This window comes from Pan troglodytes, chromosome 2 (genome assembly GCF_028858775.2).
Source record: "Pan troglodytes isolate AG18354 chromosome 2, NHGRI_mPanTro3-v2.0_pri, whole genome shotgun sequence".
Lineage (NCBI taxonomy): Eukaryota > Metazoa > Chordata > Mammalia > Primates > Hominidae > Pan > Pan troglodytes.
The window spans coordinates 186,995,858-187,022,030 of record NC_086015.1 but is presented as its reverse complement, the minus strand read 5'-3'; the positions used below and the strand labels follow the sequence as shown (position 1 = coordinate 187,022,030).

Here is a 26,173-nt window from a genome sequence, read left to right as displayed (position 1 = left end):
GGGGCGAAAGAGTGAAACTCTGTCTCAAAAAAAAAAAAAAGAGAAGAAAAAAAAAAGTAAACCATTTTTATACCTCACTTAAATTATTGTAATGTGACTCGTTTTTCAGGTGTTATTTCCAATTTTGTCAGTTACGTGGGTAAAGTTGCCACAGGAAGATATGGACCATCACTTGGTGCAGTAAGTATTTCTATTGTAAATTTTTTTTAATTTAATTTTTAAATTTACTTTGAAATAAGTTTAGACTTAGAAGAATGTTGTAAAATTGATAAGAGGTTCTCATATACCGTTCACCCTACTGTAAACTAACATCGAAACCAAGAAATTAACATTGAAACAATACAGTTGACTAATTTAGAATTTATACATTTGTAAAGCTTTGTAAATGTCCGGCTGTAGCTTTTAACCATTGGTCATATATATATGTTTACCAGAGCAGAGTATATCTCAGAACAGTAAGTGTGCAATCCTTGTAAACCAGAGAGCCTAATCCAGTATTGGAAGATTCTAATTATAGATTTGAATCTGGTACTTTATCCTCCTATTTAGTCAATATTGGAGTGCCTACTAGGTGCTATGCTAGAGCCTGGGGATACAGCCGGTGAGCAAGATGATCACGATTATTTGTGTTGGTTTTAGAAAGTGGGGAACAACAACAACAAAAAAGGCTTCTGCCCTCAGAGCTCTTCTATTCTGGCTGCTTAAAAAAAATTTTCTTAGGCTGGATGCAGTGGTTTACACCTGTAATCCCAGCACTTTGGGAGGCCAAGGTGAGAGGATGAGCCCAAGAATTCGAAACCAGCCTGGGTAACATACCAAGATCCTATCTGTACAAAAAAATTTAAAAAATTAACTGGGGGTGGTGGCTTATGCCGGTAGTCTCAGCTACTCAGGAGGCTGAGGAAGGAGGATAGCTTGAGCCTAGGAGGTTGAGGCTGCGGTGAGCTGTGATTGTACCACTGCACCCCAGCCTGGGTGACATAGCAAGACCCTGTCTCAAAAAAAAAATTTTTTTTTAAGTGTGTTTTGAGGCTGGGTGCAGTGGCTCACACCTGTAATCCCAGCACTTTGGGAGGCTGAGGTGGGCAGCTCACTTGAGGTCAGGAGTTCAAGACCAGCCTGGTCAACATGGTGAAACCCCGTCCCTCCTGAAAATACAATAATTAGCCAGGTGTGGTTGTGCATGCTTGTAATCCCAGCTACTCGGGAGGCTGAGGCAGGAGAATTACTTGAACCCAGCGGGTAGAGGTTGCAGTGAGCTGAGATTGCACCACTGCACTCCAGCCTGGGTGACAGAACAAGACCCTGTCTCACAGAACAAGACCCTGTCTCAAAGAAAAAAAATTTTTTTTAAGTGTCTTTTGAGTTTAATGGCAGATTTCTGGGCACATGGAAATCTTTATGTAATATTTCCTTACACATTCAGTTTGTACATAAATACTAATTCATTTAAATGCATTCAAATAGGGAATTTCCTATTTAAAGGAACTCTAAAAAGGTTCAATTTTGAAAAGAATTCATATGTAAAATAACCATTCCCTAATTTGTATGTTCCCCAAATTTGTTTACACTTAATTTTCCTAGTGAGGCCTGTATTCTGTCCTATGACTACATGCTTTCTTAAGCCCCCTTTTTTTCCTTCGTGGAATGTTTATTTTCTTTATAAAATTTCGCTCTGATATAATTTATATATTTCGAATCATATTGTCTACCTCATTCAACAGCTAAGCACCTAATATATGAAGGCAGTGAAGACCACTAGGATGAATCAGAGACTCAGAATTCGAATTTAGCTGGGGAGAAAACATACACACATCTAATACACACTGAAAGGAATGAGGATTCTCTAGAGGACTTTGGGGGCTCTAAGAGTGAAGAGACCTTTCTAATTAGCTGAAAGGACCTGCGAGGGCATTTTGATGTGCTCTTGGACAGCTGTTGTCCTCATCTTATAGATAAGAAACTGGAGTGCAAAATTAATGAAGTATGGCAATAAGGTATTTGGAGTTAGAGTGGGGGTGAATCCTGGTTCTGCTATTTACGTGTGATTTCTAGGACATATTACTGAACTTCTCTGAATTTCAGTTTCCCTGTATAAAATGGGGATCACACCATCTGTTTCTGAGGCATAAAGCAAGTACATTTAGAGTGCTTAGCACAATAAGAAGCACATGGTAAGAAATGTGGACATGGTAGTTCCTGTTCAGTCATCAACATCCTATAGCGCCACGGTAGGATAACATTATCCCAAATATCTTAATGAATCTGGGATTAAAATTCAAGGAAATTAAATCACCAGCTATAATGGCATTTTTAATGAGAAATCTGGGAAAAAAACACCATTAACAAAGTTGTGTTGTTACAAAATGTAAAGCGTTAGTGCTCTTGGTTTAGTGAGATGTTATAAGATGCAGGGGACAGCCAGGCACAGTGGCTCACGCCTGTAGGCCCAACACTTGGGAGCCACGGCAGGAAGATCACTTGAGCCCAGGAGGTTTGAGACCAGCCTGGGCAACATAGTGAGATCCCATCTCTACAAAAAATTTCAAAATTAAGCCGGGCATGGTGGCATGCACCTGTAATCCTACCTACTCAGGAGAGGTGGGAGGGTGGGAGGAATGCCTGAGCCTAGGAGGGTGAGGCTGCTGTGAGCCATGAGCATGCCACTGTGCTCCAACCTGGGCAACATAGCAAGACCCCATCTCAAAAAAAAAAAAGTTGAATGGGACTGTTAAAATATGTTTGTAAATTACTGTATTGGTACTATCCTGGGTAATCTTTAAACTTTTCTGTAGAGACAGGGTCTCCCTATGTTGCCAAGGCTGGTCTCAAACTCCTGGGCTCAAGTGATCCTCCTACCTGGGCCTCCCAAAGTATTGGGATTACTGGTGTGAGCCACTACACCCGGCCAATTGTCTTTTCTTATTCAAGTTGAGATTTTTCTGGTTCTTGATATGATGAGTGATTTTTCAGTTGAAGCCTGATCATTTTGGATATGATGAGACTTTGGATCTTATTGAAATCTACTGTTTCAGTAGTCTTCCTCTGACACTGTTCTCATGAGGAGAGGGGGTGCCGTGACTCATTACTGCTGGGTGTAGGAGTAGACGTCCAGGTTCCTCACTCAGCCGCCTTTGCCTCCTGAGTGATAGGGGCTCTTGTCACTGCAGGGCAGGGATGGGAGCTGAGGGCGTGCGGGCTACCTAGTGTGCCTCTGCTAATGTCGCTGTGGCGAGGAGGAGCAAGGGTGCTTCTTTCCACTGACACCGCCTGTTAGGCGTATTGGGATGCCTCATTACAGTGTGGCAAGGGTGGAAGTCTAGGCTCTGCTCAGCCTTTGCTGGGCACCCGTTTCTCTAAATATTGTCTAAAAGGTCTCTTTTGCTAGGCTATCTTTTTTTGGTCCTTGACTAGAGAGAACATGTTGAGAGATGATCGATATGAGGCCAAAAGAAAGCCCAGGGAACTCACCACCACAACATTCATTGAATCTCAGGCTTCCTAGCTGGTCTGCTTTCCTCTCTCTTCCTTTCAGAGTCCTCTTACATTTGTTTCATATGTAACACCCAGGGTCTTTAGCTGTACTTAGCTTTTGTAAGCAGAGGGAGCAGATTCACTTAAATTATAATACCAAAAAAGTTAAAAAACATAAGTATGATAGATTTGAAGATTATATAGATACAGAAAAATGTTTATGAGCCCAGGCGCAGTGGCTCACAACTGTAATCCCAGCACTTTGGGAGGCCGAGGTGGGTGGATCACTTGAGGCCAGGAGTTCGAAACCAGCCTGGCCAACATGATGGAACCCCATCTCTACTAAAAATACAAAAATTAGCTGGGCATGGTGGTGTGTACCTGTAGTCCCAGCTACTTGGCAGGCTGAGGTGTGAGAATTAACTTGAACCTGGGAGGCGGAGGTTGCAGTGAGATCGTGCCACCGCACTCCAGTTTGGGCAACAGCGAGACTCTGTCTCAAAAAATATATATATGTTTATGAAATAAGTAAAAAAAATCAGATGTGCATATTGATTACAGGTATATAACCAGTACATAAAAATATTGATGGAGAACAAAAGACCTTCACCTCTGCCCATGGACCCACACCTCTTAGGTCTGTTGGATCATGACTCACTGTACTTAAACTGTGTATGAATGTGAGCGTTTTCTGAGAAGAGAAGGGTTCATTTTCATTAAATTCTTCTTTCTGACTCGAAAAAGTGAAAAAAGTCTCTCTGCATGGGAGTAAGCCCAAATATTTGTCAAAAAACAAGTTGTGATTTATTCAGACATATAAATATTTAAATTTATATAAAAGCCACATCGAGAAAATTCTAGAAGGATGATGGAACTACATATGTAATAATTACAATAAGTTATAATCACAAAAAAACCAGCGTTCCATGGAATTGTACAGATAATGACAATTTTTTTTAACAGATGGAGAATAATCATCTATGGAATAGTAGTTTAGAAGAACTTCATAGAATTTTTTTTTTTTTTTTTTGGAGATGGAGTTTCGTTCTTGTTGCCCAGGCTGGAGTGCAAAGGTGCGATCTCGGCTCACTACAACCTCTGCCTCCCAAGTTCAAGCGATTCTCCTGCCTCAACCTCCTGAGTAGCTGGGATTACAGGCATGCACCACCATGCCCAGCTAATTTTGTATTTTTAGCAGAGACTGGGTTTCTTCATGTTGGTCAGGCTGGTCTTGAACTCCCAACCTCAGGTGATCTGCCCGCCTCAGCCTCCCAAAGTGCTGGGATTACAGGTGTAAGCGACTGTGCCTGGCAGAACTTCATAGAATTTTAATGCTCTTTCATATCAACTAATCAAATTATATTTGCTTCATTTTGGGGAAACGTGTAATTTTGATTTGTTTTGGGGTTTTTTTGAGACAAAGTGTCACTCTGTCGCCGAGGCTGGAGTACAGTGGCTCAATCTTGGCTCACCACAACCTCAGCCTTCCGAGTAGCTGGGACTACAGGCGCCCACCACCATGTCTGGCTAATTTTTGTGTTTTTAGTAGAGACGGGGTTTCACCATGTTGGCTAGGCTGGTCTTGAACTCCTGACCTCAGGTGATCCACCTGCCTCGGCCCCTCAAAGTGCTGGGATTACAGGCGTGAGCCACCGTGCCCAGCTACAATTATAGTCTCTTGCACAGAAGCCAGCTTGGTCAAAATTCAGGTCTTCTTGGGTTCTCCTTTTGAGGAGTGTTCATGCTGTCCTTCCATCTTGCAGTTACCCTGACTTCTAAGAATGCAACCCGAGCTTGTTTCCCTGTTGAGGCCACTTGGCAGTTATATGAGGGACTGGGGACATCTGAGATCTCTGGGACTCATAATAATTTTCTTTAAAGTTTTAGTAATTCCCCAAATGTAAGATAATCTTGTATTCTGAAGCAACCCGTCACATAGAAGACATTAAGAAAACATTGATTCAGAGAGGTAGATGCTATTTTCCAGAAACAACCGTTTTTATATGAAAAGGTAGGAACCTTTCTTTTTAATGATAGGGGCTTCTTTCAAAAGTTATTTTGCTCTTAGGTGTCTTTTTTTTTTTTAAACATCTCATTCATAAATAATTAAAAACTTATGGAAAGTTGCAGGAAATAGTACAGAGGACTCCCATAGAGTCTTTTTTGTTTGTTTGTTTTGTTTTGTTTTGAGACAGAGTCTCGCTGTTTTACCCAGGCTGGAGTGCAGTGGGACAATCTCGGCTCACTGCAACCTCTGCCTCCCGGGTTCAAGCAATTCTCGGGCCTTAGCATCCTAAGTAGCTGGGATTATAAGCATCCGCCACCACGCCCAGCTAATTTATTTTTATTTTTATTTTTAGTAGAGATGGGGTTTTACCACGTTGGTCAGGCTGGTCTCAAACTCCCGACCTCAGGTGATCCACCTGCCTCAGCCTCCAAAAGTGCTGGGATTATAGGCGTGAGCCACTGCACTCAGCCCCATGTAGTCTTTTTAAAAAGCAGGCAACTAAGGTTTACTAGTTAACATGCAAAAAACTGCACGTATTTAAAGTTTGGTAAGCTTTGACATGTAGACACCCATGAAACCATCACCACACTCAAGATCATGAACACATTCATCCCAAAAGCTTCCTAGTGGTCACTCCTTCCTGCCCCTCCTCTACCCCTGGCGACAACTTACCTACTTCTAGTAAAGATAAATTAGTTTGCAAATGGAACCATACAGCATATACTACTATTTGTTGTTGTCCTGGCCTCATTTACTCTGTATAATTACTTTGAGACTCATCCATGTTCTGTGTATCAGTTTATTCCTTTATTATTTTTGAGACAGGGTCTTACTCTGTTGCCCAGGCAGGAGTGCACTGGTGCAATCATAGCTCACTGTAACCTTGACCTCCTGGGCTCAAGGGATCCTCATGCCTCACAATGTGCTGGAATTACAGGCGTGAGCCACCACACTGGCAATGTTTTGTTTCTTTATGAAGATGAATAAAGATTTCACATGAATTTTTTAAGATGAAACATGCTTCATGCATGCAGGTTTCTTTGGGCGTATTCATGCTCACTCCCTCTGGTTGGAGCTTTGTCAGAGAAGTGTGAGCAGTTCTTTCCTAGGCCGTAGGTGAAAGATGCGCATGACACGCTTAGCACTGTCCTTGCAGTTCATGAGGCACATACATCTTACTGCCCCGTAGTAAAAATTCAGTCTTTCCAAGCGATTACTGTGTGAAGGACATTTAGTTCCTTCACCTATTATTGGGGACCTAAGTAACTGAAAGCTTTTAAGCTTTGTGCTCACCTAGAAATGTGCAGCATGTAAACTTTCTAGAAAATGTGCAGCATGTAAGCTTTCTAGAAAATGTGCTGCTCTTTAGACCTTGTAGCCACTAAGCAGTTGCATATTGAGTTTCCCATTCTCCCTGCTGTGTTACTTTGCAGTCTGGTGCCATCATGACAGTCCTCGCAGCTGTCTGCACTAAGATCCCAGAAGGGAGGCTTGCCATTATTTTCCTTCCGATGTTCACGTTCACAGCAGGGAATGTAAGTATTTTTATGAAGTGCAGTTCTGGGGATAGTGGTGATGTTTTTATGTTGAGTGGGTTCTTGCCCTTAAGTTAGAAATGTCAGTGCTGGAGGAATCAAAGTTGTGCTGCTTGTTTCTCGCTGCCTTTCAGGCCCTGAAAGCCATTATCGCCATGGATACAGCAGGAATGATCCTGGGATGGAAATTTTTTGATCATGCGGCACATCTTGGGGGAGCTCTTTTTGGAATGTAAGTTTGAGTGTAATTGATTGCTAAACTGCTTCCTTGGGTCATGCCCTCCTCCTACCCCAGCCTCACCCCTACCCCCCATCCCCATGGCAGAGACATTGAACTATGCAACGGAAGCAGAAGCAAGTGGGCTTGGGAGGGTGAGGAAACCTCAACATGGCTTGCTTTGGGTTTACCCAGCATACCTGGCTCATTGTATAGACAGTCTGTGCCTTTACCCTACGCTTAACCTTAAGTTGCCCCAACTCTTGGCCTGTTATTCCCAGCCCCCTCTTAGAAGACTGCAGCCTGGCCCCCAGTCTGTGCTGACATCTTCTTTTTCCCCTTTAGACTTTCCTGCCCTCCTCTCCCCTGCCTGGCGTCCCACCCTGCTACCCCGACCTCTGTCTCGCCAGTGCTGTTTAGACATGCTGAGTTGGCGGAGCCATTACTCTGTATGACTGGAGTAGAGGCCGGTGACTGCAAACCAATGTGGACCACTTACTGAGTACCCGCTGTATGCAGGCACCAAGCTAGTTCCCTTATGTTATACTATTACTACTCCCATTTTACTGATGGGAAACTGAGGCTCAGACATCATCTTCCCCAGGCCAAACAGCTCTTCAATAGCAGAGCAGAGCTGTAAACCCACCTCTATAAGCCCTTTCCACCCCCACCACACCATATGGAATTGGTTGCTAAACTGCTTCCTTGGGTCACAGCAAATGGCATTGTGGCTACAAGACCTTCCACGTGTGCTTCAGACAATGGGGTTTTGCCTAGACTAGTGCTTAGTAGCAACTGTATCACGGAAACACGGTCAGGACTCTTGGCGTCCATCTGACCGTGGGAGACCCTTCAGCATGAGTCTGTTGAGCTGGATCCCCTCGGGGCCTGTCTTTTCTTACATAAATGTTGCCTTTTGCCCTTACTTGGTTTTTATTTTGTTCCGCGACAATGGAAAACTTAATTTTTTTTTTTTTATTAAAAAGAAAAATCTATTCTGGCCAGGTGCAGTGGCTCACGCCTGTAATCCCAGCACTTTGGGAGGCCAAGGCGGGCGGATCACAAGGTCAGGAGATCGAGACCATCCTGGCTAACACAGTGAAACCCCGTCTCTACTAAAAATACAAAAAAATTAGCCGGGCGTGGTGGCGGGCGCCTGTAGTCCCAGCTACTCGGGAGGCTGAGGTAGGAGAATGGTGTGAACCCAGAAGGCAGAGCTTGTAGTGAGCCGAGATCGCGCCACTGCACTCCAGCCTGGGCGACAAAGTGAGACTCTGTCTCAAAAAAAAAAAAAAAAAAGAAAGAAAAATCTATTCTAAGTGAAGCAGTTTTTCCCAGTAGGTGGCAGAACTAAATGCCATTATGCCATTTATAATTTTAAGTGATTAAAGAGGAGTAGTATGTAGTATATGCAAGGTCTAGCTCTAACAGCAGTGCAGTATAAATAGTAGAAACTGACCTGATATTACAGTATGAGAAACATGAAGGGGTTCTGTTTTGTGAGCTCTAAATTTATCTTCCATGTATACTTCAAGGCTCTTCTCCCCAGTAGATTTTTATTCATCTGAACTATAATTAGGTGGCCTTTTTCCATTCTGAAAATAATTGGATCAAATGCATTTTAAAGTCCAGGGTCTGAAAGGTGGAGGAATCCTTTCTCTTTACTGTTTCTAATTTAAACTCCTTTTCATTTACTAGATCTCAGTCATGTCCAGAATTCGTCTTTTCTAAAAGCTTTAATCTAGATTTAGAAATCTAAAATCTTTTATTTATTTATTTTTCATTGAAGTGCCCTGATTTTGTTGGTGTTAAAGACTCCATTAGTATCCACTTATACATTTCCCTGACTTTGCCTCTGACCAAACCTTACAGTATTCACATTGTACTGTTGCAATAATAATAGCTAACATATTAATACACTGAATATTTGCTGTGTGCCTAAGCTAAGGATTTAATTCTCTTAAAATCCTGTGAGGTATTTTATTTTACAGAAAAAGAAACTGCTTAAAGAAAGTAACTTATCCAGGTCACACAAGTAAGAATTGCAGAGCTGGAGTTTCAGATGAGGGCTGGCTTGCGCTGCCGCTACAGAAAAGAGTGCCCTAGAAATCGGTCATCTTGCATTTCCCGATTTTAGTTTAGCCAAATGAAAAATTCCTTTTGGATTTATGAGTATAATCAGACAGTATACCTGTGAAATTAAAGTATTTGACTCTTTGCTTGAAATAAGTAGGTTAAAAAGATTTGGGTGGCCAGGGGCAGTGGCTCACGCCTGTAATCCCAGCACTTTGGGAGGCTGAGGCAAGTAGATCACTTGAGGTCAGGAGTTCGAGACCAGCCTGACCAACATGGGGAAACCTCGTCTCTACTAAAAATACAAAAATTAGCCAGGCGTGGTGGTGCATGCCTGTAATCCCAGCTACTTGGAGGCTGAGGCAGGAGAATCACTTGAAGCCAGGAGGCGGAGGTTACAGTGAGCTGAGATCACGCCACTGCACTCCAGCCTGGGCAACAGAGCACGACTCTGTCTAACAACAAAAAAGATTTGGGAAAACACTTTATTAATGAAGAGTTCCTGACAAAGTGATTTTTTTGGGGAGAATTTTTATAATTGCATTTGAATATTAGGGTACTCCTTTTTCTCTCATTCTAAATTCACCAGAGACTTAAGCATAGAGAATTTTTATTACATGCCTATTAATGTGTATAATCAGATTTTAACTATATTTAGTGAATATTAAGATTCAGGTACAAATCAAGCCCTTTATAATTAAACATACACATTCAGAACATTTTTAAAATATTAAAACATTAAACTGCTCTTCTCATCCACTCCAAGTCAAATAGCATTTTTTCAGTCAGGTGTCTGGGAGCTCGATGCAAGATAACAAAATCTGCTCTCTGCCTCAGGGAACATGAAATCTGTTTGGGGAAGCCAGAGCAAAAATAAAGGTTTCAGTAGCAAGCTCTCACTAACTGCCCCTGGAAATCCACCCCACGTCCTCCAGGAAGCCTTTCTCTACCCGCAGTGCCCTCGGGAGCTTCTCCAAGGCAGGCCCTTCCCAGAGCGCAGTGTGCTCCCCAGCTCACAGGAGATGCTCCCTACACGCTGCAGGAAAGTCCAGTGCCTGCAGCACAGGCTTCAGCAGCAGTCTCGGGTTCTAGTCTCAGTCTGCTGATTCCTAGTTGTGGAACCTGAGCAGGCGAAGTTACTAAACCTCTGTGTGTGTCAGCCTCCCAGGCTCGTTGCTTCAGGCCTCAGTTAGGCTGTGTGAACAGGAGAGTGGGGATGGGAACTAGGTATCTTAAAGCGGGGCAGAGTTTGGATGAGCCGGCCACCCTTCGTATAGTTAGGAGGAAGATGACGGGAGGCATGGAAGCTGGGATAGCCATCCTGAGTCAGTGCTAATTGTGACACTTCAGAACATCGAGTCAGTCTGACCTGTGAGTGAGCTTTCATTGACCACTTAGAAACTATTAGCACCTTGGACAAACTACTTTCTTTCAGACCTGGTTGCTTCATGTCTGCGATGGGAAAACTGATACTTAACTTGCAGATAGTGGTGAATCAGAAGTAGTATATGTGAAGTACTCACACTGCAGAGCATTCAGCCATCGTCCCTTCCTACCTCTACCTGTTACATATTGTAATATGAAAGCTAAACCATTTCTCGATGTGAGTCAGTTTTAATCGGCTACATAGTGAGTGGCATTCGATTTTAAAAATGTCAACTTGGGATCTGTCACCATGCTACTTACCATTTGTATGTCACACTGTTTGAATGTCGGACCTGGTTTGTTTGTTTTTCTCCAGATGGTATGTTACTTACGGTCATGAACTGATTTGGAAGAACAGGGAGCCGCTAGTGAAAATCTGGCATGAAATAAGGACTAATGGCCCCAAAAAAGGAGGTGGCTCTAAGTAAAACTGGGATTGGACAGTAGTGGTGCATCTGGTCCGTGCCGCCTGAGAGCCCCAGGAGACATCGGCTAGAGTGACCATGGCTATGCTCCCGTCTGGAAGATGCCAGCATCTGGCCTCCCACTGTTTTCAGCTGTGTCCCCCAGTCCGTGTCTTTTTAGAATGTGAATGATGATAAAGTTGTGAAATAAAGGTTTCTATCTAGTTTGTAAGCAGATGTGTGTGTTCTCTCTTTAAGGGGCTGACACGGCTCTGGCATTTTGCTTTGGTTGTTGCATTGACATCATTTGAGCCAGGACCTGGGGAGAGTGCACCCTGAGAGGCCTGATCAGAACATGAAGGCGCTGGTTGCCTGTCTTTGGACCCTCCAGCGCCTCTGCTTAGCCTTCACTCTTCCTTGCCCTCCCCCTTCCCTGCATTGGCTGCACATAAAAGTCAAGAGTATCCCCTCTCCAGCATGATCTGAAATAACAGCTGCAGTATTTTCTCAATTTTCAGGAAAGGTAGTGTTTTCTGGCAGTGAGTGGCATATACAAAAAGCTATTTTCAGGTTTTGCTTTCTAGGTTCAATTTGTAGATAAATTAAGAGGTAGAAAGAAGTGATTTGGGTAAATTCAGACTTGAATCTGAGCCGAATTTTATCTTCTGTTTGAAAGTGTATGTTCTAATTGAAGCGTCTCACTGAAATAGCAGATAGTGGCTGTCGTCGTCACAGCCTCACTGTTGTGGAATTCATGTTACCCTCGTGATTGAGAATGACATCTAGGAAATGCAGTTTGAGAGTTTGTTCTTCTTGAAGTGATTTACAGGAGAATTTTTAGTCTTTTGATGGCCTCAAAATGTTATACCAAGTCTTGCAGCTTTGTCCTGGGAGGATCGAAGGCCCTGATTTCAGCCTCCTGTGGCCGATCGGACTCAGGTTGTGCGCCGTGGGGGATGGGAATGGCGGCTTTGGAAAAGGAGTGGGAGTGGTGCCCACCTCACCAGGCAGGTGAGAACTGCATGGCAGCACCCGCCCAGCACATAGAAATTGTCCAGTATTTGGCAGTCCTTCATATCCTTCTTCCATCAGGCTGGACTTGTTTCTACTATGATTTACAGTTATTCTTCCCAGGCACAGGATTCTGTTCTAAACTCGTATCACTTCTAGGGGAGAGAGTTATCTTAGCCATCATTTTGCCAGCGAGGAAACGGCACACGTGGTGTAGGGGCACTGCCCAAGGTCACAATGCTTTGCTCTGACATCTGCTAACAACTCTGCAACACAGATGAGGCAAGATGCGTTTTCCAGAGATGGGATAGGAGGCTGAGTTCATAGGGACATTCCCTCTAGATCCCAACATTAATTCACATCGTGCTTTGGGCAGACCAGGCAGAGGCAATGAAGACATCTCTGTGTCCCTGCTTTGTGACTGGGAAAAAGTTAGAAGTCCCTGTAGCACCTCCTGGTCCCTAAAACCCCTCAATGCTGGAGCCTCTGTGCGTGGCCTGGGGAGGCCAGAACCTGGCTGTGGCCGGAGAAGCCTTGCTGTCCACAGCCCCCGCCTGATTGCCCACGAGGGTGCTTCACTTTCTCCTCTTGGCTTCTCTGGGGACCCGTGATCACTGCCTTCAAGGCCATGCCCTCCCTGGCCCGTGGGCCTCTTGGGCTGTGCCGCCTCCACCGGCATCTGAAGTGTGGGGTACCTAGGAACATGCCGTGGCTGCCATCTCCCTCATTCCATACACTTCTTGAGTGGGTGCACTTCCTGAAGCCTCAGTTATCTGTGAGGATTCTGAGCTCCAGACCCACAGAATCTCTCTGTACTCTTAGTAAATGTGTCTACTGCAACACACGCATGGTTCCAGGCGCTGGGACCACCCCCCGCCCTGCACAGGCCCCTCAAATAGCACTCGGCTTAAGGAGTGACACGAGCAATCGGTGAAGTCTGAAACCTGGAGCCATTCGAGATCTCCCTCTCTTGCCTCTTATTTCTAGAATCCAGCCCCTCAGCCCTCCCAGTGCCTGTGACTCCGTGATGGTCCTCACTTCTTAGTCCCTGGACTGTTGAGCCTGTTCTTCCAGCTGGTCTCCAAAGCAACCCTGTGCTTCTCCATATGCCTGCCAGAGTGCTAAAAACACGTCTGTCATTCCTTTGTTGTCACCTGTGAAAAACTTTTATTTATTTGAGACAGGGTCTCTCTCTCTCTCTCTCGTCCAGGCTGGAGTTCAGTGGTGCAATCATAGCTCACTGTAGCCTTGAAGTCCTGGGCTCAAGCCTCAGCCTCCAAGTAGCTGGCACTACAGGCACACACTACGACGCCTGGCTAATTTTTAAAAGTTTTTTGTAGAGACAGGGTCTCACTGTGTTGCCCAGGCAGGTCTCAAACTCCTGGGCTCAAGCAGTCCTCTTGCCTCAGCCTCCCAAAGTGCTGGGATTCCACACATGAGCCACCTGCACCCGGCCATATGAAAAGCTAAAATTCCTTAGTGTGGCCACCAAGACCCTCCATGGTCTGCTACCTCAGCTGAACCCTCCTCCCCTGTGACCTACATTCCCACCTGGCCCAACCACCCTCCCTCACAACAGGTGGCGAGTCCAGCTTTCCCCAGCCTGCCTCCCTCTCATGCTGACCTGGCTTTGTCAGTTCAATTACACTTACTTCCGTCCCTCACTACCACACTAAACCTCCTGAAGGCACCCGGAATTATTCCTAGCACATAGCAAGTGCTCTTTGACTGTTGTTTGATCAATGAAGTAATAAAAAGAGAGCTGTTCTCTTTTCCTGCGAGATGGAGAATTTTAGTCCCAACCGTCATCTGCCAGGCTGGCTAACCCAGGGCCGTGGCGGACAGTCCACAAAGAGTTCACTCTGACCCGGCGCCTGTGTGTCATTTTCCAGGATCTCCCCCTACACGTGGCGCCTCGCCTGCTGCCTGCTGGGACATGGCCTGGCCTGCTCAGCTGACCTGCTGCCACTTCTAGGCAGCCGTCATGTCACTTTGCTACAACTTCAAGCTAAGACAGGCAATGTTTTGGGAGATGAATCTGTTTTCTGACTGACCAGGGATGTGCTGCAGTCCCCTCCCAGGCGCAGACTGGATACCTTCCAAGTACAACCTTGAAATGGAGCTCTGGGTAATTAATGCTGTCTCAGTAGTGTTATTAGTAATTGGTCTGCAGTGTATACCGAGAGCATGTGTCAAATATTCAGAAAGGCATTTGTGGGTGGTCAGGGAGTTGTTTGAGACGGTGTCCTGCATTGAACAGACCTGCCTTTACGCTGGAGGATCCCTCAACAGCTCTGCCTGAAAACAGCCACGCATGCACAGGAGGAAAGGAACTTGATAGCTTAGTGGCCAGTTCTGTGGCCGCTTTATCAAACTAAAGCCTTTGCAAATGGCCATGCTTTAAAATTAGGAATTTCAGAACCCAGGGAAAGGTCGATTGGTGGCCAATGCCAATTCTAATGAAAAGTGGATTGGTTGTCACAAATGTAGACTAGCATCCTAAAGGCAAATAGGCGGCGATTCACAGGCTGACTGAAACACGTGTTGTCCGGGAAGCAGGGCCCCGAGTCTTCTCTGACACCCTCATTGCTGCACCTGCCCCTGTGCCCGCGGAGTCCCTGCGGTGCAGCCTGGCACAAATGCAGCAGTCGCCGGGCGTCCCGAGGCCACATGGAGAACCTCCCGGCTGGCGGACTGCTCCCAGCTGCGACCATCCGGCCCTTGGCCTCTGCGAAGCCGGGGCCATTTATAAGATGACACTGAGGGAACTTTGGATTCAATTCTGAGGCATTCTTCGAGATGGACACTTGTAAATGACTGCAGGCGGTTTCCGGTGCCCCCTGGCGACGGTGCAGCCTTTCCCCCATCCGCGCTCCCTCCAGCTCCAGCCGTGCGCAGCCGGCCCCGGCCAAGTGGGGCTGCCGCCGAGTGCGCCCCCTCCCGGGACGCCCACCCTCGTGCGGGGGGGCGGTGCTGCGGCGGCGCGGGGCGGGCCGCGGGGGCGGGGACGCTGGGCGCAGGAGGCGCGGCCGGGAGCGCCGCGCGCCGGGAGCGGGGCGGCGGGCGCCGGGGCTGGCATGGCGTGGCCCTGTATCAGCCGCCTGTGCTGCCTGGCGCGGCGCTGGAACCAGCTGGACCGCTCCGACGTGGCGGTGCCGCTCACCCTGCACGGCTACTCGGACGTCGACAGCGAGGAGCCGGGCACGGGCGGCGCCGCCTCGCGCAGGGGCCAGCCTCCCGCGGGCGCCCGGGATTCCGGCCGGGACGTGCCGCTCACTCAGTACCAGCGGGACTTCGGCTTGTGGACCACGCCCGCCGGGCCCAAGGATCCGACGCCGGGGCGCGGACCGGGGGCGGGCGGCCGCAGGGGCAAATCCTCCGCGCAGTCCTCCGCGCCACCTGCGCCCGGCGCCCGCGGGGTCTACGTGCTGCCCATCGGCGACGCGGACGCGGCTGCAGCAGCGACCACGTCGTACAGGTATGGGCTGGGTAGGGACCGCAACGAGTCCCCACCCTGTGGTGGGAGGACGCGGAGGCCCGGAGCCAGAGGGATGGGGTGGGCGGGAGAGCGGAGGCGCCTGGAGCCCGGATCCCACGCGACCTCGGAGCTGCCGGCGGCCTCAGAGGTCACCCCCGTTTGGTCCGTGGGCACTGCAGGCGGCGCCTTCGCTGCTCCATGCCCGGACTCAGTGCTCGAGCACCCCCGTGCCGGGAGCGCACCGCCGCCCTCGCAGCCGCCCTCCTGGGGGCAGCCGTCAGAATGGCCTGCCTTCAGCCGAGTTGGAACCGGCCTCCCTTTAACTCCCACCGCCGGGCCTAGCCGTGCGAGGGGTGCGCGCAGACCATGTCCCCCAGCTCTCTCCGGTCACTGCCTTCTGTGCGGGCGTTGGTGGTGAGGACCGAGCGCAGGGTCCCGTGTGGGTGAGCCCTTCAGAGTCCCACTGTGACAGGGGCTTTCAGGGAGAACCGGTCCGCGGGCCCTCCCCACCTCCCAGCCCAGCTCTGCTCCTGGACAGCCGAGGGCTTTCTCCCTTTTTTCCTCTTACCACAAAAGTAATTCATACTGTAGAAAAATGGGAAAGTACAGAAATTACAACAAAATACGTATCTCCTTGATCCCTCCCCAGACGAGTTCTTTCTACTCCGTAATGTGCATTTGGTGCATATGCACTGATATATTTTTACGTGGTTAGATTCTTACTGTACACTTTTTTCACCAGTTGTAGAAGTCTGTCCGTGTTACTACATGTTCTGCAACATGAATTTTAATAAACGTGCGGTATTTTATCCTATGGATATGCCTTTATATCTTCAAGTTTTATTTATCTACTTCCTTACCATTGACTATTTAGGGTGTTTCTAATGTGGGACTATTAAAAGCACTACTTTTCCTTTGATGCAGCTATTTCACTACTAGGAATTTTCCCTACAGGTATCCTACAAGGTAGGGTGGGAGCTCAGGAGCGTAAGATAGGTGGAGACATTGTACAGCAACCCCCTTGTCCTGCTGATGTAGGGAACTGGTTAATTATAGCACAGCCGTGAAATGGGATACTGAAACCCAGCGGATCTTAAATATACGCATACCAAAAAAGCAAGGTGCCCAGCAGCACGTAGGCTATTTGTGTTTTAAAAAGGGGTATTAATATACACACATATGCTCAAATAAGCACAGGATGCCCTGATGGATGTCTGAGGAGATGGTACCGTTAGGGAGAGGAACTTGATAGGGACTGCCAGGGGCGGAAGGCTTTTCACTCTGCTCTTTTGAACGATTGCTTTTTTTTTTTTTTTTTGCCTTTGTAACATGTCCATGTATTGCCTATCTTTTTAACTTTTTTTTTTTTTTTTTTTTGGAGACGGAGTCTCGCTCTGTCACCCAGGCTGGAGTGCAGTGGTGCAATCTCGGCTCACTGCAATGTCTGCCTCCCTGGTTCCAGCAATTCTCCTGCCTCAGCCTCCCGAGTCGCTGGGATTACAGGCTTGTGCCACCATGCCCAGTTAATTTTTATTTATTTTTATTTTTGATTTTTTTCTTTTTTGAGACAGAGTCTCGCTCTGTCGCTCAGGCTGGAGAGCAGTGGCGCCATCTCGGCTCACTGTAACCTCCGCCTCCTAGGTTCAAGCAATTCTGCCTCAGCTTCCTGAGTAGCTGGGATTATAGGTGTGTGCCATCACGCCCAGCTAATTTTTTGTATTTTTAGTAGAGATGGGGTTTCACCATGTTGGTCAGGCTGGTCTTGAACTCCTGACCTCATGATCCACCTGCCTTGGCCTCCCAAAGTGCTGGGATTACAGTCATGAGCCACCATGCCCGGATGAGGGACTGCTTCTAAAAGCTAAGCCAGCCAGGCATGGTGGCTCACACCTGCAATCCCAGCACTTTGGGAAGCTTAGGTGGGAGGATCACTTGAGCCCAGGAGTTCAAGACCAGCCTGGGCAACATAGTGAGACCCTGCCTCTACAAAAAATAGAAAATTAGCTGGGCTTGGTGGTGCCTGCCTGTGATTCCAGCTACTTGGGAGGCTGAGGTGGGAGGATCCCTCAAGCCTGCGAGGTCGAGGCTGCAGTGAGCAGTGTTTGTGCCACTGCACTCCACCTAGGCAACAGAGCAAGACCTTGTTTCAAATAAATAAAAGCTAAGCCTCTGCTAGAACATCCCTAGTAAACAGGAGCCCAGCGCCATGCAAGTCAGCTCGCTCCATGGGCAGACTGTTGTAACTGACAGAAAGCGCTTCCTTCCGGGAGCTGAAGCTGTCTCCCTGCAAGCTCCACCCCTTGCCCTGCTCTGGTGCCTAGAACTTCAGCCGCTGGAATGCGCTGCACGCTCAGGACCCCTGGCCTTCCAGACTCTCCGCTATTCAGGCCCCTCCAGCTGGCTAGTCTAGGGCCTGAGCGCTGCGGCTCAGTGTTGCCCACTCCAGTTTCAGCGGCTCAGCTTGAGGACGTGTCAGTGAATGCAAGACCCACCCTGCAACCACTGTCCCCCAGCGAGTTCCTTACAAAGTGCCAACCTATGAGGGAGCCTTCTCCTGGGGACATGGAATGTTCTTTGTGTCTTGATAATGGTGGTGGTACCCAAGTGGTTACATTTGTCAAAAGTCATCCAGCTGTATGTTTTTAATGGATGAATTGTATGGTTTGGAAATAATGCCTTGATACAGTTGGGTTTTTGGGGTTTTTTTTTGTTGTTGTTTGTTTTGTTGTTGTTGTTGCTGCCCAGGCTGGAGTGCAGGGGCATGATCTCAGTTCACTGCAGCCTCAACCTCCCAGGCTCAAGTGATTTTCTCACCTCAGCCTCCCGAGTAGCTGAGACCACAGGTGGGCACTACACGTGGGGTTGTGTGTGTGTGTGTGTGTGTGTTTTAGAGATGGGGTTTATGTTGCCCGGGCTGGCCTCAAATTCCTGGGCTCAAGCGATCCTCCTGCCTCAGCCTCCCAAAGTGCTGGAATTAAAGGCAACAGCCACTGTGCCCAGCTTGGTTTTTAAAACTAATAAAATTGGGGGGATAAGTTCATACTTTTTGGCTCTTTAATTCCACAGGTAGGAATTTATCCCAAAGAAATGATGATATGAACAAAGATTTAGCTGTAAGGATGCTTATCACAGAAGTTACTTTTTTTTTATTTTAAAGTTAAAAAGAGGCCGGTCGCAGTGGCTCACACCTGTAATCCCAGCATTTTGGGAGGCTGAGATGGACGGATCTCCTGAGGTCAGTTCAAGACCAGCCTGGCCAACATGGTGAAACCCCGTCTCTACTAAAAATATAAAAATTAGGCCGGGCGTGGTGGCTCACCCCTATAATCCCAGCACTTTGGGAGGATGAGGTAGGCAGATCCCAAGTTCGAGACCAGCCTGGCCAACATAGTGAAACCTCATCTCTACTAAAAATTAGCTGGGCGTGGTGGCACGCACCTGTAATCCCAGCTACTTGGGAGGCTGAAGCAGGAGAATCCATTGAACCCAGGAGGTGGAGGACGCAGTGAGCCGAGATAGAGCTACTGCACTCCTGCCTGGGCAATAGAGCGAGACTCCATCTCAAAAAAAAAAAAAAAAAAAAAGCAGTCCCTCATCTGTGTGGAACATGTGGTGAGTGAATGTCCTGCCGGGCCCTCCCAGCTCTGGTGGCGGTAAAGGTGCTAGCTGTCGCCTTCTCTGCTTTAACGCACACCAGGCTCAGCACTCCCTGAGGTTAGCCCCCTGCAGCCTTCGCGTAGTGCTTGCCGTCCCCATTCTACAGACAAGGAAACTGAGTGGCTGGCACAGCTCTGAATGGCAGAGAAGGGAGTGGAACCCGTGTGACTTGCCCCAGAGATAAAATTTGTAGCCCCCATGGGTTTTCATCCCTTAAGAGCTGCCTCCTTGGAGTCACTTGCTTTCTTGAACTGTGTCCTGAGGCCAGCTGTGGAAAAGCCTTGACAGACAGGAGTCGGGGCTTGTTGGGGTTCTTACCTCCTGGTGTGTAAATTCAGGTGGGTCAGCCTCTCTTTTTTTCTTTTTCTTTTTTTTTTTTTTGAGACGGAGTCTCACTCTGTCACCAGGCTGGAGTGCAGTGGCGCCATCTCGGCTCACTGCAACCTCCACCTCCTGGGTTCAAGCGATTCTCCTGCCTCAGCCTCCAGAGTAGCTGGGACTACAGGCGCCCACCACCACATCCAGCTAATTTTTGTATTTTTATTTTGTATTATTTATTTATTTATTTGAGATGGAGTCTTGCTTTGTTGCCCAAGCTGGAGTGCAGTGGCGCGACCTCGGCTCACTGCAACCTCCGCCTCCCGGGTTCACGCCATTCTCCTGCCTCAGCCTCCCGAGTAGCTGGGACTACAGGCGCCCGCCACCATGCCTGGCTAATTTTTATGTATTTTTTTTTTACTAGAGACGGGGTTTCACCGTGTTAGCCAGGATGGTCTCGATCTCCTGATCTCGTGATCCGCCCGCCCCAGCCTCCTGAAGTGCTGGGATTACAGGCATGAGCCACTGTGCCTGGCCTAATTTTCGTATTTTCAGTAGAGACGGGGTTTCACCATATTGGCCAGGATGGTCTCGTTCTCTTGACCTCATGATCTGCCCGCCTTGCCCTCCCAAAGTGCTGAGATTACAGGCGTGAGCCACCGCGCCTGGCTGGGTCAGCCTCTCTGACCCTTTCTTCATCCGAAAAGCAGGAATAGCAAGAGCTTGGCTGCCTGGACCCCTGCCCCCAATTCGGGCAGAAACACAGGATCACTGTTGAACTTGACCCTCCCAGCGCCATGCCAGTGGGCCTCTGGGACCCCCACCTTCCAGCTCTGGGACCTGATACAAGCCACTCCCTCCAGCCTTGTCTTGTAAGATGCACATCATCTAAGCAAACTTAAGAAATTCAGAAAGCCAAGGAAACGAACAGAGCCAGGAATCCTGAAGATGTGAGGCCACTCCTAACTCAAGGTTCTTGAGGGAGTACCCAGGATCCCCGGGCCTCAGCTTCTTCACCCCTGCGGGACCTGCCTTGCTGGCTTCTGGTCTGCATGTGAGTTGATCTGCCTTGCCTGCCTGGCCACATGGGCACAGCAGGTCCTACCCACAGCCAGCCTGGCTCCTTCCACCTGACAGGCCCCCTCTGAATTCTCTCTGGGCCGTTGGGCACCTTTGGCCCAGGTGCTAGCCCCGCCCACTTCTGGAAGGCAGTCCTTGCTCCCTGGTTGCTTCCCTCCTTCCTTCCTAGGTGGGGCAGTTAAAGGGCTGATGTTCAAGTTCCACAAGACTTGGCCCCACTGTACTGAGTGCCCGAAACGAAGACTCACAACAACCTCAGGCACATGGGTCAGCAGCCCCACTTTTCAGAAGAAACTGAGGCTCAGGGAAGTTGAGGAATGTGTCTGAAGCCATATCGGGCTGAGAACCCAGGCCTCCCAATCCTCCGTCCGGGGCTGATGCCAGAACATGCTTGAGCACTGTAAGGGGGCACAGCAGGCAGGGAGGCCTGTATTTCTTACTAATCTTGGCCTGAGCCATGAGTCTGTTTTCCTTCTCTCCAGGCAGTCACCGGGTCCTGCCCATTCCATCTTTAAGATCCCCTCTCCCATCTGGGCTCCAGCCCTGGGTTCCTCCTCTGGCGGCCACCAGGATTGCTGTAGTCTGTGGCTCTGGTCGCTTCCTGCTCTGAGACCCCTGCAGCCACCTCAGGGCAGCAGGCTCAGGATGCCAGGCCCAAGGCTCAGCGTGGGCATGTGAAGTGTTTTGGGGACAGAAGGGCGCGCCCAGGGGAGGACCTGCTTCCGCAGGAGGAACAGAGCAGCATATGGTTTGGGCAGCTGGTCTTCAGAAGCTCGCGGCTTCGGGAGTGAAAATTACCTGATGGGGCCCCGGCCCAGCTCTCCTCCTGGCACCCCAGTGCTGGTCATGGACACAGCCATTCCCTGCCCACGCAGCCTGCCCAGTGGTGCCCCAGCTGTGCAGCTGCCAAGGAGAAAGGCAGCTTTGTTGACCTCAGCGCCTGAAGCCCAACCCCGGCAGTGTCCAGCCTGGGCAGGAGCAACCCCGCACACATGTGGGTGCCAGGCCCAGCTAGCTGGACACTTCCACCTTGGCCAGGTGCTCCTGGGACACAGGGAGTTCTGCCTTCTGAGCTCCCCATCTTGCAGAGGAGTGGGTAGAATTAAAGGAGGTCCCTTTTGTTCAGAGAAATGGAAGCACTGTCTTTTCATGGAGAAAGCTGCTCCCGGTACATGGAGCTAGCGGTGCCAGCCTCATCCTCTCCCTCCAGGGCCCGCCTTCCCCCATCACACCACCCTCCCCGCCACAGGCTCAGCAAGAGCGCATGATCCACTGCCTCCACCATGGACAGAGCTGTGCAAAGGCCAGGCCACCTTGGAGTCTTTTGAGATGGTCACTGTGATCCATTCTTCTGCATGAGTTAATGAGACAAAGTATAAAAAAACTAAAAGTTCTGAGCCTTATTTTTCTTTTCAGTCTTAAGCGGGTCTGGCAAGCCAGGGCTGTGCCCGGTGCTGAGGGCATTTCCTCTTCAGGCATAAGCAGCCACCATGACCTGGGTCTCTTGAAGCAGCCTGGCTCTGGAGGGGCAGGTGTGGGAGAATTGCAGGGGGTGCAGGTACAGGACCCAGCAGTGCCAGGTGCTGGTGCGTTCTGAATGAGACCCAGGTGCTGACTGAGCTCTGCCCTGACCCTGCCACTCGCCTGCAGTGCGAGAATAAGCTTCCTCTCCTACTTCCTTAGGGACTGGGGTGAGCCCAGATTTCCCAGTGGATCGCTGAGGTGAGGGGCCAGGCAGCCACACACCTTTCTCCTAGAGCTGGGCCTGCACGGGAGTGCGCTTGCCTTGCCAGTTCTGTCTTTGGGAAGATGACAAGGACTGCCTGGAGCCGAGGGTTTCAGCAATTGGCAGGGCCGTGCATGGGGCAGAGCAGCAGCCCCCGGGGAGTCGGTAAAGGGGTGGCTGACCCTGTGCAAGGTTGTGACCGTGTTCTCTGTTCCAGACAGGAATTCCAGGCTTGGACTGGAGTGAAGCCCTCAAGATCCACAAAGACAAAACCAGCCCGAGTCATCACAACCCACACTTCGGGATGGGACAGCAGCCCTGGGGCCGGCTTCCAGGTCAGCCAGAAGCTGGTGCAGCAGGGGTGTGGGTATAGAGGCCTCTTTCCCCGGGTAGGGATTAGGAGCCAGATTTTCATGGTGTAAAATGCAATTATGACCAGGGACAGCAGTGCCAACCAGATGTCCCGAACAAAAACCCAAGGTACTTCTTCATCATTAGCCAGCTGGGTGGCCCTCTAGTGTTGGCCTCTCTGGTGAGCAGGGTCTCTCTGCCTCCTAAATCCCCATCTTACCCTTGGCCACTGAACGCTAGTGACTGGCCTGAGTACCACAGCATTTGTGTAAGAGGAAAGAGACGATGGAAGGGAGTGGGGGCATCTCAGCTCCGATTCCCAAGTGGTTCAGGGAGCAGAATGGAAGGTCCGTGTACCACTCAGCTGCTAATGCAGTGACACCTATGGCTCACGGTGGGCAAGTCCCCTCTGACCCTTCAGGTCTCAACTCCTGGAGGATGCAGAGGATGGGAGGGGATTTTTTCCTGGAGCTGGGTAGGGGGGAAGAGTAGGGAGTTAAGGAAAAGTCCCACTGATATGTGGCCACACTTCATTTTTCAGGTCCCAGAGGTGAGGAAGAAGTTCACTCCTAACCCCTCCGCCATCTTTCAGGCCTCAGCTCCCCGGATTCTCAACGTGTGACTGCCTGCACCGTGACACCATGGCTGCCGACAGGACAGGGCTGGGGAGCGGCCTCAGGACCCACTGCCGCGGGGCTGGGCGAGAGCATGGCATGGGCCCCTGCGGGAGGGCACAGCCCCTCTCAAAGCTGTCACCAGGGCCAAAGTGCTGGTGTGGGGCAGATGCACCGATGGACTTGGCACACCCAGCTCAGCTCAGCCTCAAGCATCCTCTTGAGAAGCCTATGGAAGGCTCCCGCGTTCGTTAACTGCCATCTGGCCATCTCTCAGTTTTGAAATCTCTGAGGAGGCTGAGGATCAAGTCAGTTGGGAACCGAATTGGTCCATGGAAGCTGAGGAATGTGGACACATCCGGCCCTTGAAAGAACCAGTTATGTCCACTTTTGGTGGATTTCCCAGGATGCGTGAGCACTTGATTAATTTCATAACCTACAGTGGGACCCTTGGCTCTTCCTACAGATGGCCCCTGCAGTTGAAGCTGTTGGAATCTTGGGCCGTCACCTGCATGACTCATGGTGATGCTGAGTATCCAGGAGGAAATTTCCAGAAGAAACAGACTGTCAGTCACGGGCTTCCACTTCACAGACCTCCTTATGGCCAAGATGAGCCTCATGTTTTAACAAAACAGTTCTTGGGATTGAATGACTCACATTTACCTTGTGGTAGGTTCTAAAGATTGAATCCACATTTTGTTACTAATGATTTTCCCGCTAACATAAGGATGATGAGCAGGGAACTATCATACACACTGGAACTGTTTTTGGGAAGGTGGCATTTGTCTCATTCCCTGAAATACCTTAAAATGTCCTCTACACCAACCCTTCCGTCTACCCTGCTCACATGTACAGTGACGGGGAACTCACCACCTTTTGAAGAGGCAGTTCATTTTCTTTGCAAAGCTCTCTCCTAACTTCCTCCGTAAATTCCAGCCAGCATGGCCACATGGGTCACGCCTGGTGCCTTCACACATTTGAAGGGTCTTCGTCTCTTTTTAAAGCTTAGAGGTACAAGCTTGGGACAGTCTTCAGTAAGGAAATTGGTGGATTTCCCTTTGGATCTTTCTTCCTCTCCAGCCCACAAGTGGCTCTAGTGAGACGAGCATTTAAGCTGCAGGTGGTGGCACTCGGGTCTCAGAGCCACCAGACGTGCAGGTGGGACAGTGGTTCCAGCTCCGGCTGCCTGTCAGCGTCCCTCCCAGGTGCTAGCCCTGGCAGGCACAGCCCTCCCCTCATGCCAGCAAAGGAAATGCTCTTGATGAGAGGCTCGCTTTAAAGAAGCCCAAAGCGTGTGCTTATCCAAGGGGTTCAGCTATTCCTGACTTCACGGCTTGCATGTTTGATTTTTCTAAGAGAAAAGAGGCTGCCTGCTGGGTGTCTGTGGAAATGAGATTAAACTGTACAATCTCAGATTTTACTAAAATGCAAAAATGTACAGTTTCAGTTTCTTAAATTATAAGCACGAGTCTTCTCACGCTTGTTTTCTCCGGTCTCTTGGTGCTAAGGACTTCAGTGTGGCCCAGCTGCCGCCACACCTCAGAGGCCTGTTGATGCTGAGCGCTTCTTGCTGTGGGCTGCAGGGCACATGTGATAGGTGCAGCCCACAGAACCCACCCGTCCCCTACCCTCACCCAGGCGCCTCTCTCTGAAGCTCCTCAGGCTCTAATCCCAGCTTCACTTGCTACCTGTGAGCAACTGGGGTTCCGTTTCTTTACTGAGAAGTGACGACGCTACCAGCTACACCTTGTGGCTTGCCAAGAGCATCCGTGTTTACGGGTGGGGTGCTCAGTACAGGAAATAACTGAGGCACAGGTGTTTGTTAGGATTATTCTTTCCTGCCTTAGTCCCCCCTCCTCACTTTCCCTGGGAGCCAGCTGTGTTCCCACCTGCAGCTCCCAGCATCCTCTAGCTTGATGCCGTGTGCTCCCAGCCCCTCACCACCCCTGGCCAATGTCACCCTGCACAGCGCCCGGATGCTGGTTTGTTCTTTTCCTGTAATGGGCTGGTCAGCTCTACTGCAGCTCAGCCAGGACCAACCGGGCCTGCCCCTTCCTGGCAGTGCTGGTGGGGCAGCCGCAATGGAGGCCTCGCCACACCAGACAGGCCTGACTGCAAGACAAACAGATGGTCAAGAGTCTCTGCAATGCACAGCAGACAGCTTTTCACCAGCTCCCATGTTGCTCTGAGGGTGCATCATCATCATTGAGGCAGGTCTTGCTTTGTCACCCAGTGGTGTGAACACTGCTCACTGCATCCTCAACCTCCTGGGCTCAAGTGATCCTCCCGCCTCAGCCTCTCGAGTAGTTGGGACCACAGGGGCATGCCACCATGCCTGGCTTTTTTTTTTTTTTTTTGCTGTCACCCAGGCTGGAGTGCAGTGGTGCAATCTCGGCTCACTGCAACCTCTGCCTCCCACGTTCAAGCGATATTCTCCCACCTCAGCCTCCCGAGTAGCTGGGATTACAGGCGCCCACCACCATGCCCAGCTAATTTTTGTAGAGACGGGGCTTCATCATGTTGGCTGGGCTGGTCTCGAACTCCTGACCTCAGATGATCCGCCCATCTCAGCCTCCCAAAGTGCTGGGATTACAGGCGTTGAGCTGTCACACCCGGCCATTTTTTATTTATTTTTGTACATTTTGTAGAAACAGGGTCTCCCTATGGTTGCCCAGGCTGGTCCTGAACTCCCGGGCTCAAGCAATCCTCCTGCCTCAGCCTCCACAAAGCACTGGGATTGCAGGTGTAAGCCACTGCACCCAGCCTGGCCTCTTTATGAGGAGATGATGTGGGTTATGCTGA

The 26,173-nt window shown here is 49.4% G+C and overlaps 2 protein-coding genes across 11 annotated transcripts in view; both read left to right on the top strand.

Moving 5' to 3' along the window:
• Positions 1-14,283, top strand: part of PARL (presenilin associated rhomboid like) — a 58,724-nt gene extending 44,441 nt beyond the window's left edge. For 2 of the 8 annotated variants that reach the window (XM_016942377.2, XM_016942380.3), the window contains 4 exons: positions 110-180; positions 6,916-7,017; positions 7,152-7,249; positions 14,040-14,283. In XM_016942377.2, the coding sequence (XP_016797866.2) occupies positions 110-180; positions 6,916-7,017; positions 7,152-7,249; positions 14,040-14,196 (428 nt within the window). In that variant the 3' untranslated portion in view covers positions 14,197-14,283. Of the gene's footprint in view, positions 1-109; positions 181-6,915; positions 7,018-7,151; positions 7,250-11,048; positions 11,369-14,039 lie in introns of those variants that run through there. The other 6 variants (XM_001135897.6, XM_001135816.6, XM_016942379.3 and 3 more) reach the window with 4 other exon arrangements.
• A 553-nt stretch (positions 14,284-14,836) lies between these two features.
• Positions 14,837-24,833, top strand: MAP6D1 (MAP6 domain containing 1). 3 transcript variants are annotated; one of them, XM_001136136.7, is made up of 3 exons: positions 14,837-15,625; positions 22,624-22,741; positions 23,299-24,833. In XM_001136136.7, exons 1-3 carry the CDS (start codon positions 14,961-14,963, stop codon positions 23,377-23,379), a joined length of 864 nt encoding a protein of 287 aa, XP_001136136.4. In that variant the 5' UTR covers positions 14,837-14,960; the 3' UTR covers positions 23,380-24,833. The 3 variants fall into 3 exon arrangements, with proteins under 3 accessions (XP_001136136.4, XP_009445213.4, XP_063662495.1); XM_009446938.5 differs by having other exon boundaries at positions 23,350-24,809; XM_063806425.1 differs by lacking the exons at positions 22,624-22,741; positions 23,299-24,833 and adding an exon at positions 20,311-20,592.
• Positions 24,834-26,173: the final 1,340 nt, after the last annotated feature.